The 15,691-nt window shown below is 40.4% G+C and overlaps 1 protein-coding gene across 2 annotated transcripts in view; it reads left to right on the top strand.

Moving 5' to 3' along the window:
* FGF13 (fibroblast growth factor 13) overlaps window positions 1-15,691 on the top strand; it is a 612,099-nt gene that overhangs the window by 377,574 nt on the left and 218,834 nt on the right. For both annotated transcript variants that reach the window (XM_050776164.1, XM_050776163.1), the window contains exon 3: window positions 10,255-10,422. In XM_050776164.1, the coding sequence (XP_050632121.1) occupies window positions 10,255-10,422 (168 nt within the window). The remainder of the gene's footprint in view (window positions 1-10,254; window positions 10,423-15,691) is intronic.

Raw genomic sequence — 15,691 nt, 5'->3', positions numbered from 1 at the left:
TGGTTGAGAATTTTTTGTGTGTGGTGGGAGTGGAAGACACCTTCACGTTAACTTCCTTAGTAACGCACACCTGTAGTCACGGCTACTCCCTCCCTAAGTAGTAATAGCCTCAGTTACTACTTATGGAGGATAGATAGATGATTGATAGACAGACAGACAGACAGACAGACAGATTTAGAGACAGTGATACGGTTTGGCTGTGTTTCCACCCAAATCTCATCTTGAATTGTAGTTCCCTTAATTCCTACATATTGTGAGAGAGATCCGGTGGGAGACAATTGAATTATGGGGGCGGATTCCCCCATACTGTTCTCGTGGTAGTGAATAAGTCTCACAAGATCTGATGGTTTTATAAGGAAAAACCCCGTTGGCTTGGCTCTCATTCTCTCTCTACCCTGATGCCATGTAAGATGTGATTTGCACCTCCTTGCCTTCCACCACGATGTGAGGCCTCCCCAGCCATGTGGAACTGTGAGTCCGTTAAACCTCCTTTCCAGTCTCGGGTATGTCTTTATCAGCAGCATGAAAATGGACTAATACAGGGTCTTTCTTTGTCACCCAGGCTTGAGTGGGATGGCACAATCGTAGCTCACTGCAGTCTCAAACTCGTGGGCTCAAGCAATCCTTCCACCTCAGCCTCCTGAGTAGCCATGAGTACAGGTGTGTGTCACTATGTGTGGGTAGTATTTTTTACATTAATTTTTTTTTGGTAGAGATGTGGTCTCGCTATGTTGCCCAGGCTGGTCTGAAACTCCTGCATCAGCCTCTCAAAGCCCTTGGATTACAGGTGTGAGCCATTGCATCCAGCAGGAAGTACTTAATACACAGGGAATAGCTATCATGGGGTAGGCACTATGCTGGATGCTCCCACTCACATTATCTTTTTTAATTGTTAAAGTCACCTTGTTAGGAAATAAACGTCGAGATTCAGTTTGGTCATCTGTAAGAGACAGGAAATTGACTTGCACAAGGTCATGCTGTAGGTGGTGTTCGTTCCCCAACCTGTAGTTGTGTTTCCATGAGTATACATTTAACTTATGCCCAAATAATGTGTGGCCTCAGAAGAGAAGAGAATTGACCCATACTTAGTACTGATTATGTGACTGTGTGTCAGCTACTGTGCAATGCGCATTTCCAGCTTTAATGTGCATAGCAGTCACTTCAGAACCTCGTGAAAATCGATTGTGATTCTGCTGATCTGGACTTAGCGGTGCTGCAATTCTGCATTTCTCACAAGCTCCCAGGTGAAACCCACGATGCTGGGCCAGGATTTACACTTAACAATAGCTATCATTTCATCTTATGGTTGAGGAAACTCAGCCTCCAGGAGTATACAGGGCTTGCCCAAGGTCACACTGGTGGTTAGTGGTGGTGGTGCCGGGCGCGGAACTGTGATTTGAAAGCAGGATAGGTTGATTATAAGGCCCTTGCCAGTATAGCACAATCTGCCGTATCGCCCAAGGTTTTTGAAACTTTCTTCTTAAGAGAGGAGAAAATCCATTTGGATTCCATGCTTGATGAAGGGGCCTAGCACTTTAAAGTCCTAGTTTCTTCTAAAGCTCTTTCTTCTAAGCTCAGAAAAACATGGTCTTTGCAGTTAATTGTGCATACGTTTATGTTTTTTTCTCTTGCTTCTTCAAATAGACACTTTGCTTTGCCACTCTCGCTTCACCTTGGGAACTCTAAACTACTAAGGCCTAAACCCCACTCATAGGCCAATTATACCAGAATCTCTGGAGGTGAGGCGCAAACACAGGCATGTTATTAAAGCTCCCCAGGTGATTCTGATGTGCAGCTAGGGTAAAGAACCACTGAATTACAAGATTCAAGGAAACAATTTCTGGAAAAATGTAGCCTCAGTCCCCCTTTTCATGGATGTCATTAAAAAAAGTCTAGTGTATTTAACTAGATATTCACCAACAAGGTTTCCAATTAGTTCTTGGTTCCGTTTTATTTTGTGACTGTGAGCTTGGACTGCTCTGAGATTGCAGCCTATATAAAGTTTGAAATGGTTCTGTACGGACCCTAAGGGTGGGGAGCTGGTCAGGAGGGATGAGAGTAGAGATACAACATCATAGACCAGCTCCAGGGCAAAAACATATGTTGTAGGTCCTGATTTTCTTGCTAACCTGAGATCTTGGGGGTGGGGGGCGTATTTTGAAAAATTGAATTTGATTTTATTCAATTCAAAACTGGCTAGTCAAGAGATGGTCATTTAAAAAAATGAGAACACAGGGCAGGGTTGTATTAATGCTATAGAACTCTGAGCAAACCACCGTGGTGGGTGAGGCTGGAACAGGGCTTCTGTGTGGAGATGTGTGCTGCTGTACAGTTTTACACAATGAACAGCACCACTGCACAAGAGTAGGTAGCAACCCTAGCCTGAGGTGTGGAAAGAAATGCAAATAATTGGATAATCCTGGGCCAGAGCCTGCCCTCAGGGGAGACAGAGAGAGAGAGAGAGAGACAGAGGAGAGAGAGGAGAAGGAGAGAAATTTTCACTGGAGAGAGTAAAGAAAGGCTTTACTTAGAGCAGTAATTTTCAACCTTGGCTCTGTAGTCAAATAAATCATCTGAGGATGGTTGAAACCTACCAGTGCTCAGACCCCAGCCAGGCAATTTTGCTTTAATTGGTCTGGTGTGGCAACGTGGGTATTTCAGTTTTTAAAAGTCCTCCAGGTGATGCTAATGCTAAACCACAACTGAGAACCACTGGTTTAGATTGCGTTCGTACTGGGCAGAGGAGAATGCAGACAGGCAGAGAAACCTGGGAGAGATAAGTAGCTTTGGGAGAGTCGTTCTCCAATCTAAGTATGATCCTTGACCAGCTGCATCAGCACCACCTGGGAACTTGTTATAAATGCCAGTTCTGAAGTTCCATCCCAAAACACCTCAAGTAGAAACTCTTGGGTGGGGGTCCGCAATCAGTCTCAACAAGCCCTCTAGGTGACTGTGAGGCTGGCTTAAGTTTGACTTGGACGTGAACAACGTTTATGGAAAGGGAGTACAATGAGTTAAGCTATAAAACTTGAACATAACAAGCTGGTGTCATCTCTCCTGATGGTACCATTGAGATGTACAGCAATAACCAGTGTTCTAAGGTGGAATGTACTCCTCTCTAGCCTTCACATATCTTTCTGATCTGTTTGAAATTGTAGCACAGAAAAAACTATTACGTCATTCATACAGGGGCAGAGGACTTTTGGAAGAAGCCTCTGCTTTTCTGGTAGAAACTGCACTTTTCTTCTTAGTGGACCCATTTCTGTCTTCAGGAGGGTTATCTATCCTCCCCGACCACATGGCCCTTTGGCTGATGGAAAGGCTGGGCTTTGAGGAAGCTGCACACATAAAGTGAAAGAGGGTCCCCCAACCTCCCCTTCTTGTTTCTCATTCCCACCTGGGCCAGGACTTTTGGTTGGCTGGGCCCCACCTGCCATTCACAGCAGGCCCCTGAGGCTACTCACAGAATGCCAAGTGATGCCACTGAGTAGGGAACGTCTCTGTCCTATGCTGAGTGAGGACCCCACTGATGGGTAGCAGTGGTGCTTTGCGTTTTGCCAGTCTGAGGCGTTCTGTTACCTGGGAGGTCGATGGGCACACCCGTGCATTCCCCTCTCTTCCTGGTCTGCATTGTATGGACCAAACTCTCCAGAATGGAATAGCCGAGTCCTTGCAGGATGCTGAGCATCTTTGAGGGTCACAAAAGTGTTTCCAGGATTGGTGCTAACTCTTCACAAAGAGGTTTGCAGGTCAAAGGGACTTTACCCATCAAGTCCAGTGATTCTCAAAAAAGGCAATTTTGCCCTCAGTTGTCAGGGCGGGGATTGGGGGGGGAGGATTTGACAATGTCTGGAGGCATTTTTGGTTGTCACAACTTTGGGGAGCTGTGCTGCTGGCATCTAGTGAGTAGAGGCTAGGGATACAGCTCAACATCCTGCAGTGGACAAAACAGCCCTTCACAACAAAGAATTGTTAGGCCTCAAACATCAAAAATTCCAGTACTGAGAAACCCTGACCTAGTCTAAATCCCTTATTTTTGAAATGAGGCAGCGGAGGCCCGCAGAGGTGAAATTCCATTCTAAAGGTTACACAGAAAGCATCAGGTCAGGGTGTAGCTCCTGGTTTTGCAACTCCCAGAGTGCATTGCTGAACAGTTTCATCTCTGGCAGGGACACTGTTTCCTCCATTGCAGATACCATTGACTTTGTGCCTACTGGGTGCCAGGCAATGGGCTAGACTCTTCATTTATTACCACTTCGTAACGCACACCTTCAATGTAGGATGGCTATCCCTCGGAGGGGCTCATTTTGTGCGTGCGAAACAACTGTATGAAAAGCGTTAGAGGCCATTAGGAAAGCAAAACTGATTACAAAAGAGACTGAGACATGGTTCTTGTCCTGGGAGCTTACATTCATGTTGTGGAGAAAAGATATATGTCAAAATAATGATCATCGATCTTGTTACTTAAGGTCCGTGATGATAACCAAAAACCTGTCCCAAGGCACCACAAGATACATTTCTTAAAACGTATATGGAAATGAAGAGTGAGGAGAGGGAGCTGACCATATGTCTTGGCATCGTGGGAAGGCTACATAGGTCAAGGAGAATTGCTTGTGTGTATTATGAGTACGCACTCTCCTAGGCCCCACATATCAATGGTCAATGAGACATAGAATGTCTCTGCCTCAGGGGGCTAATATTCTTGTAGGGAGAGCCAGACAAGAGACAAATACATACGTATATAAGTAATTATAGATTGTGACAAATTGAAACTTCCTTAAGGTGGTTAAAAGGGCATCTCTGAGGAGGTGACATTTTAGTGGAACCCTGAAGGACATAAAGGGGCCATTTGAAGGACATAAAGGGGTACAAGGCCTTGAGGCAGGAGAAAGCCTGGCGTATTCTGGATCCTAATGGAAAGCTAACGTGAGCCAGAAGAGAGGCATATAATAAAATTCAGGAGGTGGGGGGGCCACCAGGGTAGGAAGTTTGCATTTCATTCTAACATGAAAAGAGCAAGTTAGCCTGAAGAAACATAGGATGAAGATCTAGTAATGCTTGGAGAATGAGGGAGGTCGCAAAGGAGAAAGTAACTGAAATTTCCAAACATTTAAAAGTTGTTTCTACCTTGGACAAATTGAAAGACCATTAGTACTGATCTGTTCCCTTCAGTGAATTATTTACTTAAATTACTCATGCACATTTGAACCTGCTAACTTCATAGTGTTCATCGTGGCAGGAAAGCTTAAATCTTATATAGAGATAAGTAGATGGTTAGCTGGGAGGAAAAATGGAGGTCTTGACCCTACACATCTTGTAGTTGAATGCACTTTTCAGCATGACAGGTGCTCACTAACATGAAAGAGTAATTGCTCTAATTACCCCATTTTTTCTCTCTTTCTGATGAGTTAAGGTCATCTGATAATCTGTATATTTTGCCATCTTTTCTGTTTCATAGATTTTTAAAGTATTTTATTGTTGGAGTCACTAATATGTGTCTAATAATTTTGATTGATAGTCCCGTTGCTGCCTACACTGCTGTGGCCTTGGAGATCTCAGATTTGCTTTGATTTAAAATCATGTATCATTAATTATGTTGCGTTATCTTTCAGAAGAGTTAAAGGCAAACAGCATCATCATCAAGTAATTGAGGGCTTGTTAACTGCTTCCAGCTTGAAGCCAGCAAAGGTTGCGAATTACAGTGGCCTGATGAGGGGGCAGATGCCTGTGTGGCATTGTCAAAATAGTTTCCTAGGCTGTCTCTGGTTGCTTTTCTGTCTTTGAGTAAAGGAAAAGGTTTTTTGGAGACAGGGGTAATCTTGGAAGCTAAAAAATACTGAAGAACCCAGTAACTGACTAATGTGTTGATGCTTTTACAAAGTTTTCTTATTTATTTTTTTAATTTTTTTGAGACGGCGTCTCACTTTGTCACCCAGGTTGGAGTGTAGTGGTGCCATCTTGGCTCACTGCAACCTCTGCCTCCTGTGTTCAAGAAATTCTCCTGTCTCAGCCTCCCAAGTAGCTGGGATTACAGTCGTGTGCCACCATGCCTGGCTAATTTTTGTACTTTTAGTAGAGATGGGGTTTTGCTATGTTGGCCAGGCTAGTCTTGCACTCCTGACCTCAGGTGATCTGCCCGCTTTGGCCTCCCAAATGCTGGGATTACAGGCGCGAGCCACCGAACCCGGCCAAAGTTGTCCTTACTTTAGACTTGTTGACAAACACACTGGAATGCTGCCTACAGCATAGGCTTTTTCAATAACTTACTACGTGACTTTTAAAAAGTTGCCTCCCCTCCTGAGATTTATTTTTCTTATGTTTCAAAACAAAGGAGTGGCATTAAATTATCTCTAAAGAAATTTTGTTTGAAATGACATAGAGGATTGCATCACAGTGTTTGTCATGTATTAAATGTTTTGGTAGCTCTTTTATGAGGCCAATGTTATGTCTATTGATACAACTTTTATACAGTAAATCAAGACCTTTTATAGAGTAAACCAAGACATTCCAACTATGGGAAAGATAAATGATTCACTTATTTAGTTTAAAATATATTTAAAAGATACATTGCATTGGAATTTTTTTTTATTCTATCAGAAATTAAGGTTTCTATAGATTGGTTCTTTCTTTACCTCTAGTTTGAAATGGGAATACTGTATTTCTGTGAACATGAGTACGTTAGGTCAGGTCAGCAGGCTTAGACTCCATCAAACTCTCTCGTCTTACCATGACTGCTCCCTGACTGTGTCCTTGACCTTGACAATGGCAGAACAGCACTGCTGCTGCTGAGAAACCAAATCTACATGCAAGCTTGCTAACCTGATGGTTAGTCAGTGGAACAGCATTTGCAATGGGAAGTAGCTCTTTTATAAGTGGTGTTTATAACTATCATCCCACCACTAAAGTCACTTATTCTTATCACCTCTGTGTCTGAGTATGCCACCGGCCAATGTCTGTGTCTGTGTGTCTGTGGATGTGTGGATTTGCACGTGTGCACTTGTGTCCTCCTACTCTGTACTACTCCTGTGAGACTTGGGAGTCCTGAATAGGAGGGCTGTGTTTTCAAGGCTGGGGGCACTGCCTACATGGGCAAAATTTTCCCCCAGAGGCCTATTCTTTGGCAGCTGTTCTCATGGGGCTCAGCAGCCTTTCAAAAACCATGGGGCTTCCAGATCCAGAGATAAACCATGAGCCACTTTTACCACCTTATGTATCTTGAAGAGTCAAGTTGAATTTCTGAAATCGGAGGAAGCTTTGTATAAATCTAATGTCTACCTAATCACTGGAATTTTTTTGTCCATCTCCAAGACTGGATAAATCTGTTTTTGGGTAGGGCAGCAGGAGTCACTGAATGGAAGGTGGACAAATGGTTCAAATGACCAGTGGCAAGAGTGGTTGTCTGAGGATAGAGGTCGTGTGTAAGAAGGGAATGTACCAGATTGGGTAAAATGGAAGAAAATATTGGACTAAGCCAGGGAAAAAAGAAACTCATTCCTTTTTCCTATATTAATGGGCTGGATTCTTTGCAAGCCTCCCTTTCCCTTCCTAGAGCTGGTACCCCTTGGACGCATTGCATCTTCATCACTTTCTTAGGGAATTAGAACAAAGCTACCCACCTGTTTTACTGCTGGAGTCTTGTGGGAAGTCATCTTTCATTCTTTCTGCTGTCAACTGCACATACAGCCACTCTCCTACTTGAGGGAGCCCTGGGAATATGTGCATTTGATATAATAGTTTTAATTTCCCATCCAAAATATCTCCAATTAAAGAGATTTTATAAGCCAGAGTAATGTGTTGCCTATACAATGCCACTTCTGGTTTTTAAAAAATCAGTGTTTCTAGCTCTTTTGCCAACATAACATCAAGCTACTGTTGGTTGACTACTCTTTTTTTTCTGTTTTGCTTGAATTGACTGACATTTGAGGTATTGAGTAGAGACAGCCTGAGACCCAAAGCTGACCCATTAACTCCCAGATGTTCACGATTTCCAAGGAAATGTTCTGTGCCTGTGGTTATTGTTCAGATGACTCCTTAAACACCCTCATCTTGGCACCTTTTGCACTTGTTAAATTCAATTTGAAGAAAGAACAGAAGACAGGGAGAATTTTGTGGAAAGCAATTATCCTGCACTTTTATGGCCCTCATGTTTTTCCCATCGTGATGAATTTGGGGGTTAACACTTGTATCAGTCAGCATGTAGCTTTCACTAGAATTTTGTTGTGTGTTACAGATAACCAGTTGTATCTAATTAAACAATAATGATGCCAGTACAAGGCATTTTCTGGGAATTAATGACCAGCTGGGAAAAGCTGATGGCTGGAGAGTCAGCCAAAGGCTATTAGCTTCAGTCCACTATTAATCTCCAGAAATGCCCATTTGTGACATCATTGTTGGTATTGAACAATGAAAATGGAGGACAATTTACTGTTATTTGTCACATACTTCTGAATAACAAATTCCTTATGCATTGTCAAAAAGTCATTTTTTTTCTCTTTTATCTTCCAATTGTCCTTCAGTCTTACATGTTTTCTATACAGCAGTGGATGAAAATGGAATTTCTCAGATTCCATATAATCGTCGGTGCTTCTTTTTTTAAAGAGTTCCAATTTGGGGAGTTTTATTTAAATATTTTGGATGGTAAAACTAGAATTTGTCTTCAGCTGTGATGCTGGAATTTGATGAGTGTCTATATTATCATAACTATCTGCTCATGGCAGGAAATGGTTACAAATGTTTTGAATAGCAGCTGTTACTAGTAAAGATGTGCATTCAACGAGATTCTAAGAAGTTATAGTCACATTCCTAGTAGATGAAGGGAACTCTCTGCAGAAAAAGCTATCATGGTGTGTCTATATAATATTTTTGATTGCTGCTGCTGAATGCTAGAGGAAAATAGAGAACTGACTAAAATATTCATCACCATCTTGCATAATTTAATGACTTATAAAGGGAGACAACAATTCCTCATAGAGTCAACCTATGAAGAACTTGTTCTAAACTCATAATACTAATTTAAAAGTTATGTTGGTTTTTATACCATTTTTTCCTTAACATGAAAGGAAGTTCTTAAAACCCCTTAAGATCCCAGCCAATGAGCTAGGAACGTTTTACCCGACACAGAAGCTTCATATCCCATCTAAATTCAGCCACTATTTGTTTATTTATTTATTTATTTTTTTACAAACACCACGGCATTATTCACCCCACAAAAAATTTGCTAGTAGTATCAGTCCTCCTAAATGCATGTTAAGTGTATGCATTTCAGGTAGTAGAATGAGTCAGCTCATCATTAATCAAAGCTTTGGAGGCACTGACTGACTTCTGGTGAAATGGAATGGCCTCATTGGGAAGGGTGTGAAAGAGAAAAATTCATGCTGGGGTCAGTTCCCTGTTTCTGAAAATGCAGACCAAATTTGTACCTATTTTCATGGAAGGTTTTCGGAATAGAGAATGTAGCAGTGAACCCTATAAAGACAGATATCTTGCTTTTGCAGGGAATAAAAATAATAGTGATTCAAAAACACTAGTGATACACTTAGGAAGCATATAAAGAGCCTAGAATGAAAATGTGGACTGAGAGGATCCTGGTGTATACTTCAAGGCCAAAATTATTAAAATAAGTCTGGCTCTTTTACAATCCAACAAGGTAGTCCTTTGACCAGGTGTTGCTTCGTGGGCTCTCAGCTGGAATCTCTTGTCTTCATTAAGGGGTTTTGAACATCTGAAGAATGTTTGCAACAGCTTCAGTTCTCTTTGGAAATCAAAGAGTAAAGAGCAGTGACTTTGATTCTTCTGTCTGTCTCCGTGTATACTGCTTGGAAGTTAGGACCTCACCAGGAGCAGACCAAGAAAAGAAACAGAAGCAAATTTACTGATAATGGGTGGACATTAGCCAGTTTAACCTATAAATATTTATATCGTATCTCAATCTGAAACCTCTAAGTTCTACATGGTGTTGATTTAGATACGACATGAGTATCCATATTAAAATACGTTTTTGCACTTTGGGTATGATTTAACACTGTTTTCATTGTACTAGCAACAGAGGTATAGATAGTCGAGTAGCTGTTTGCAAGGCTTTAGTATTTTAGACTAAGCCCATTAAAGTGAAATCACTAAGCTATGAGATGTTTTTCTTTGAAACTTTTCTTAGGGCTATTGTTTTAGTCTTCCCTGGGAGTAGATTTGATTTAAGACATTCGTTGCTTTTCTGAGGCTCTAACTTGAGTTCATTTTGTTATGTGGTGACCACAGTTCTGGATGACGCCCCCCCTGGCACACAGGAATACATTATGTTACGACAAGATTCCATCCAATCTGCGGAATTAAAGAAAAAAGAGTCCCCCTTTCGTGCTAAGTGTCACGAAATCTTCTGCTGCCCGCTGAAGCAAGTACACCACAAAGAGAACACAGAGCCGGAAGGTTTGTGCACGACAGACGCGTGTTTTGCTTGTTTTCTCTCATTCTTCTCTCTTTCTCTTTCTTTTGGATTGTGCATTGCCCTCTGGTGTGCTGTGTGTTGTTCAGATCCTGCCATAGCTAGGAGGCCCCCTGGCTGGCTGGTGAAAGTGTTATACAGTCTCAGATGGGACGCTGTATAATATGGTCATCTCTGGCACAGCGCACAGCGTTACACTGCTTTTCACAGCTGAAACATTTTCAGTTGCTGTCATTTTACTGCCCCGTTTGGGCTGGCAAAGTTGCTTGCTTCTGTTGCCAACATCTGGCCAAGTCTGTTCCCATCACCTTGCATTCCTGAAGCAGCAGTCAGCTGAGGAATGAAACTTCTAAAATGAAATAATGAGAGGATTGTTTCAAAAATTGTCAACTCTCCTTCACTCCATACAGCTTCTGCATTGCACTCGACGAATGCTCATGATCTACTTAGTTTGCTGAAGCAGGTCCAGATTACCTATATAATGCACGCCCCGTTGCACTTTGCCATGGTAAAATGCATGCCTAAAGGAAACTATGAGTAGTTTGTTTTTTCTTTTCAGCTCAAGTACAGGTTTGGACAACTCTACTTGCTGTTACTTAAACTGAGTTTAATAAGGTACTCACTGCAACCCGTATCACAAATATACCTTCAAAGTATTTCGTCTGGCCAGAAATGGTATTTATTCATTGTTTCCAACATTTTTGCATCTATCAAAGAGGAGTATTTTTCACATTACAAATAAAATGTGGTAAATGTATTGCCATCTGTTTACATTCCAGCTTCCAAAATAACATCTGAGAATTATAATGTAAATGCTAATACTTACTGTTAAACAGCCCATTTTCCCCTCACATTAAGTATCATTGAGGCAGTTTACCAATGAATGACATTTGGAAGTGACAATTCACCTGTTCTTTGGCAGTTGGTGTATACTTTTGTGGTTTTTGTATAATTTCTAAAAGCGACCTTGTTTCTATTTCAAGTTACCCTTTTGCATCATTAGAGGAATCTTTTTTTTTTTTTTTTTTTTTTTTTTTTGAGACGGAGTCTCACTCTGTCGCCCGGGCTGGAGTACAGTGGCCGGATCTCAGCTCACTGTAAGCTCCGTCTCCCGGGTTTACGTCATTCTCCTGCCTCAGCCTCCTGAGTAGCTGGGACTATAGGCGCCCGCCACCTCGCCCGGCTAGTTTTTTGTATTTTTTTAGTAGAGACGGGGTTTCACTGTGTTAGCCAGGATGGTCTCGATCTCCCGGCCTCGTGATCCGCCCGTCTCGGCCTCCCAAAGTGCTGGGATTACAGGCTTGAGCCACCGCGCCCGGCCTAGAGGAATCTTAAGATAATTGTCTTTCTGATCTGGGAAAGACTGGCATGTGGGTTAAAATTTGGTGAGTAAATAAATTTCTCCAAATGCACTCTAGTCCACACTTTTGGAAGCAAAACTTCACAACTCAAAGTTTCCCCTCTTCTTCTTTCCAAACAGAGTTTTAGACAATCATTGGGAGACAATGAGAAGCCTACATGTATCTGTGTTTAATTCAACAATAGAATAGAGCACTCATATTTACGTTCTACCCATACTTTTGGTATCTAAACTATTCACGTTGAGTGTGACCACCGATTTTCACACATATTCATCTGGAGGTATAAATGGTGAACTTTTACAGTGAGTAAAAGCAATCATTTGGTTGTTTAGTGGAGAAGATACTAACTTTATTTTGTACTTTATTTAAATAAAAAATTTTAACTAGTGACAATTATTTTACTATATATACTACATTCCAATATTCTCTGCTTTTTTTCTCTAAAAATTATAAACACACACACAGACACACACACACACACACACACACACACACACACACAGTTTTTGTACTTGCAAATCAGCCCAAAAATCAAAATTTGGTTTCGTTAAGAAAAATAACCCAGTTAAGAGGCAGCTGGTTAAATTCAGTCAAGCAATCAGTTACATAATTAAAATGTTTTTAACAATATTTCAGATTTTTTAAAACAGTTTAAACCCCATTCCTTTTATTATTACATACCATTTTGACAAGATCTGTCATTTTCCAGTACCATCTGGAGTGTATTGTCAATACTGTTATGAATATTTTCAGATATAGAGAATTCTTAAGAGAATAGGTAGCAGTTCAACTCTCTTCTACAAAGTTTGGGTAGTTTTTGATCTGTCATTTAATCCACATATTGAGCTGTTGCCATTGTGTTTAATGGGGTTGCCATCCTTTCACTTGTGTACTGTGATGATGGGCGTTGTCTTCTTTCAGATTGGAGATTTTCCTTAGTCTTGCCCTCCTTTCAGGTCTTCCTGCCGCGAAATCAAAGCTAATATTTCTGTCTTTATTCTTATGAATGATTTGTAACTAGTGTTAAAGTCAGAGGTTTTCTGGGATGACGTTTAAATACTATTTGCAATCTTATTGTACCCCGGCAAGCAAGATCCCAGAATCTAATTGTGAACTCGGACCTTAAAATGAAAACACTTGATCTCTACACAAATTAACAGGATTCAGAAGACTTTAGATGGGGGCGAAAGAAAACATGCTGTGGAGCTGACCTTGGATAAATAAGGAAACATTGCCAAGAAATTAACATGCTTACTTCATGTAGGATATCGAAGCTCATCATTTCCAGGAGGTGAAGTAACTGTGGGTTTGGAAGGGTTCACTGGTCATTCTGGTAACCGGGAAGATTTTTTGCAGGACTGTTTTTTAATTGCCATAAGTTATAGTGTTCAGTTCCCTCTTAAAGTTGTTGTAAAATTTTATTATAGTTCGTAGAAATAAAAGACCTCTTTTTTTTTACAAATGGATAGTGTTTTGCATTAAAACTGTGTCTACACATTGAAACATTTCATTGTTATGTGAAACATTTTGAAGAGATATTCCCTGTCATGGTCTCCGTGCCAAAACATGAGACCTTAACTGACCTTGGCTGTGGATGCCCACGAATTCTACAGCAGGTGAAGGCAATGGACAGGGTGGTTAAGCCATACATTGTTTGGTCTATGCAATGCCAACATACTAGTATAACCTCTTCTAATGAGGTTATTTTTTTATGCAATGTTAAAACCCCCAAAAGAAAAATTAAAAAAAAAATTTAAGCCTTTTGGGGAAATAAATGTTTGAATTGCATAAGCTTTAGAAACGATTAATTAAATTAAACAGGTTTATGATACAGTTGGAATTACTAAATTGATAAAAATTATCCAGCTCTTTTTTAATTAGTATAGATAAAGTCTTACTGTTCCTTTTGTTTGGCAGTGGTTTATAAGGGCTGGGCTATTTTCATAGTTTATGACCTCTTACGATTTGCTACAGATAATTTAACATTGTTTATAGTCACCCATCTTTTTCAAGATATTTTTGTATTATGTCCAGGGCCCTCAGAATCCATATAAAATGATACATAAAGGGACTGAAATAGCTCACTGGCTTTTCAGGATACACGAAGGCCAAATTACACTTTGGCAAAACCAGGTTTCTATTTATGAATATCCAATTCCGAAACAATTTTTAAAATCTGTTCCAAACATTTGTGATTTTCAGTGACACGATTATTTCTATAAAAACCACTTATGATATAATATTATGTGAGTGCTGGAATTTGGCTGAAGAAGTGCACACAAGTATCTGTGAGTGTAATTTGGCCCAGTACCAGCAATGTTCTTTGTTAAAAGAAAGCCACATGGAGAGTGGAGATCATTACCAAAATCTTTTTCTTACCGTTCCAGGAGCCTTTTGGCAAAAGAAAGTATAAGCTTCATAGCTTTATTTTTTTGTTCACTTTATCTTTCTATGCCATGTGTGCCAAAATGAAATCACTAGTTTAGAGTAACTCCTGGAAGCCAATCTAATATTAGCATAGTTGTCATTTCCTAAATGCCACTCCTTGTGCTTTTACTGATGTTCGAAGATTGTTAAGGAGAATCACACCAAGATAAACATGCTTGCAAGTAGATAGTGCTGGAAATCTACAGGGAAAAGTAAATCATGGATTCCCAGCATTTGCTTTTAGGGTTGAAAATTCTGATTACATAGTAAATGTGAAGAAATTAATGCAACATAGGAAAGTAGTACAGAGCTTGGTGATTTGTCACCATCTTTTTATCAGGCATTTGGGCTCTTTGCTATAGTCCTGTTTTCATGTGATTTCCCACACGCGCACACACACACACACACACACACACACACACACACACACACACACAGTCTCTCCCTTAGGGCATTCGTAAGCTTTTTATTCAGAGAGCCATCCAATCATTGTGGGTTTGGTTGGAGAAGAGAATCTGTACTGGAGACTGATGATAAAGTATGGCAGCTTCCACCAACCAAGAGAAAGCAAAATTTCATGCTAAATGGTAAGGGGGTATGTTTGTAACTACCATGTCTATTACTCTGATAATGCATTGGGTTATTGCAGAAAGAGTATACGTCACCATGAATATCAGTCTTGCCTTAATGATGGGAGAGGAGGAAGTCAGAGGAATGCTAAGGAACATGCTGAGGGAAATGTTTTTCATCTTCATGTTTTTTCAACACCGTTGTTTCCCGTTGTACCCCATTGTACCTTTCTCATCTTAATACTAATTTTCCTTTCGAGAAAAATATGTCAGCATCAATTTAAATTAATAATTAAATAAAACTAAACTGTGGTTATTAAATCGTTTTGTCACTAAGCTAGAGTTGGGTAATAACCTCTGATGCTTGTCAGCTGAAAATATCTTGACTTTCAGGAAAGACATAACTAGGTTCCATGTCTGTCTCCTTTAGAATAATTGAGGGGACATTCGTTTTCTATTAGAAAAGCATGGGGCCTTAGTTTGCATTTCTTTAATGATCAGTGATAATGAGCTTTTTTTTCCTAATGTGTTTGTTGCCTGCATGAATGTCTTCTTTTGAGAAGTGTCTGTTCATGTCCTTTGCCCACTTTTTAATGGGGTTGTTTTGTTTTTCCCTTGTAAATTTGTTTAAGTTCCTTGTAGGCTCTGCATATTAGACCTTTGCCAGATGGACAGATTGCAAACATTTTCTCCCATTGTATAAGTTCCCTGTTCACTCTGATGATAGTTCCTTTGGCTGTGCAGAAGCTCTTTAGTTTAATTAAATCCCATTTGTCAATTTTTGCTTTTGTTGCAATTGCTTTTGATGTTTTCGTTATGAAATATTTGCCCATGCCTATGTCCTGAATGGCATTGCCTAGATTTTCTTCTAGGGTTTTTGTAGTTTTGGGTTTTAT

The sequence above is a fragment of the Macaca thibetana genome, chromosome X, assembly GCF_024542745.1.
Source record: "Macaca thibetana thibetana isolate TM-01 chromosome X, ASM2454274v1, whole genome shotgun sequence".
NCBI classification, from domain to species: Eukaryota; Metazoa; Chordata; class Mammalia; order Primates; family Cercopithecidae; genus Macaca; species Macaca thibetana.
The sequence above is the reverse complement of the archived record's forward strand: the minus strand, read 5'-3'. Positions and strand labels throughout refer to the sequence as shown.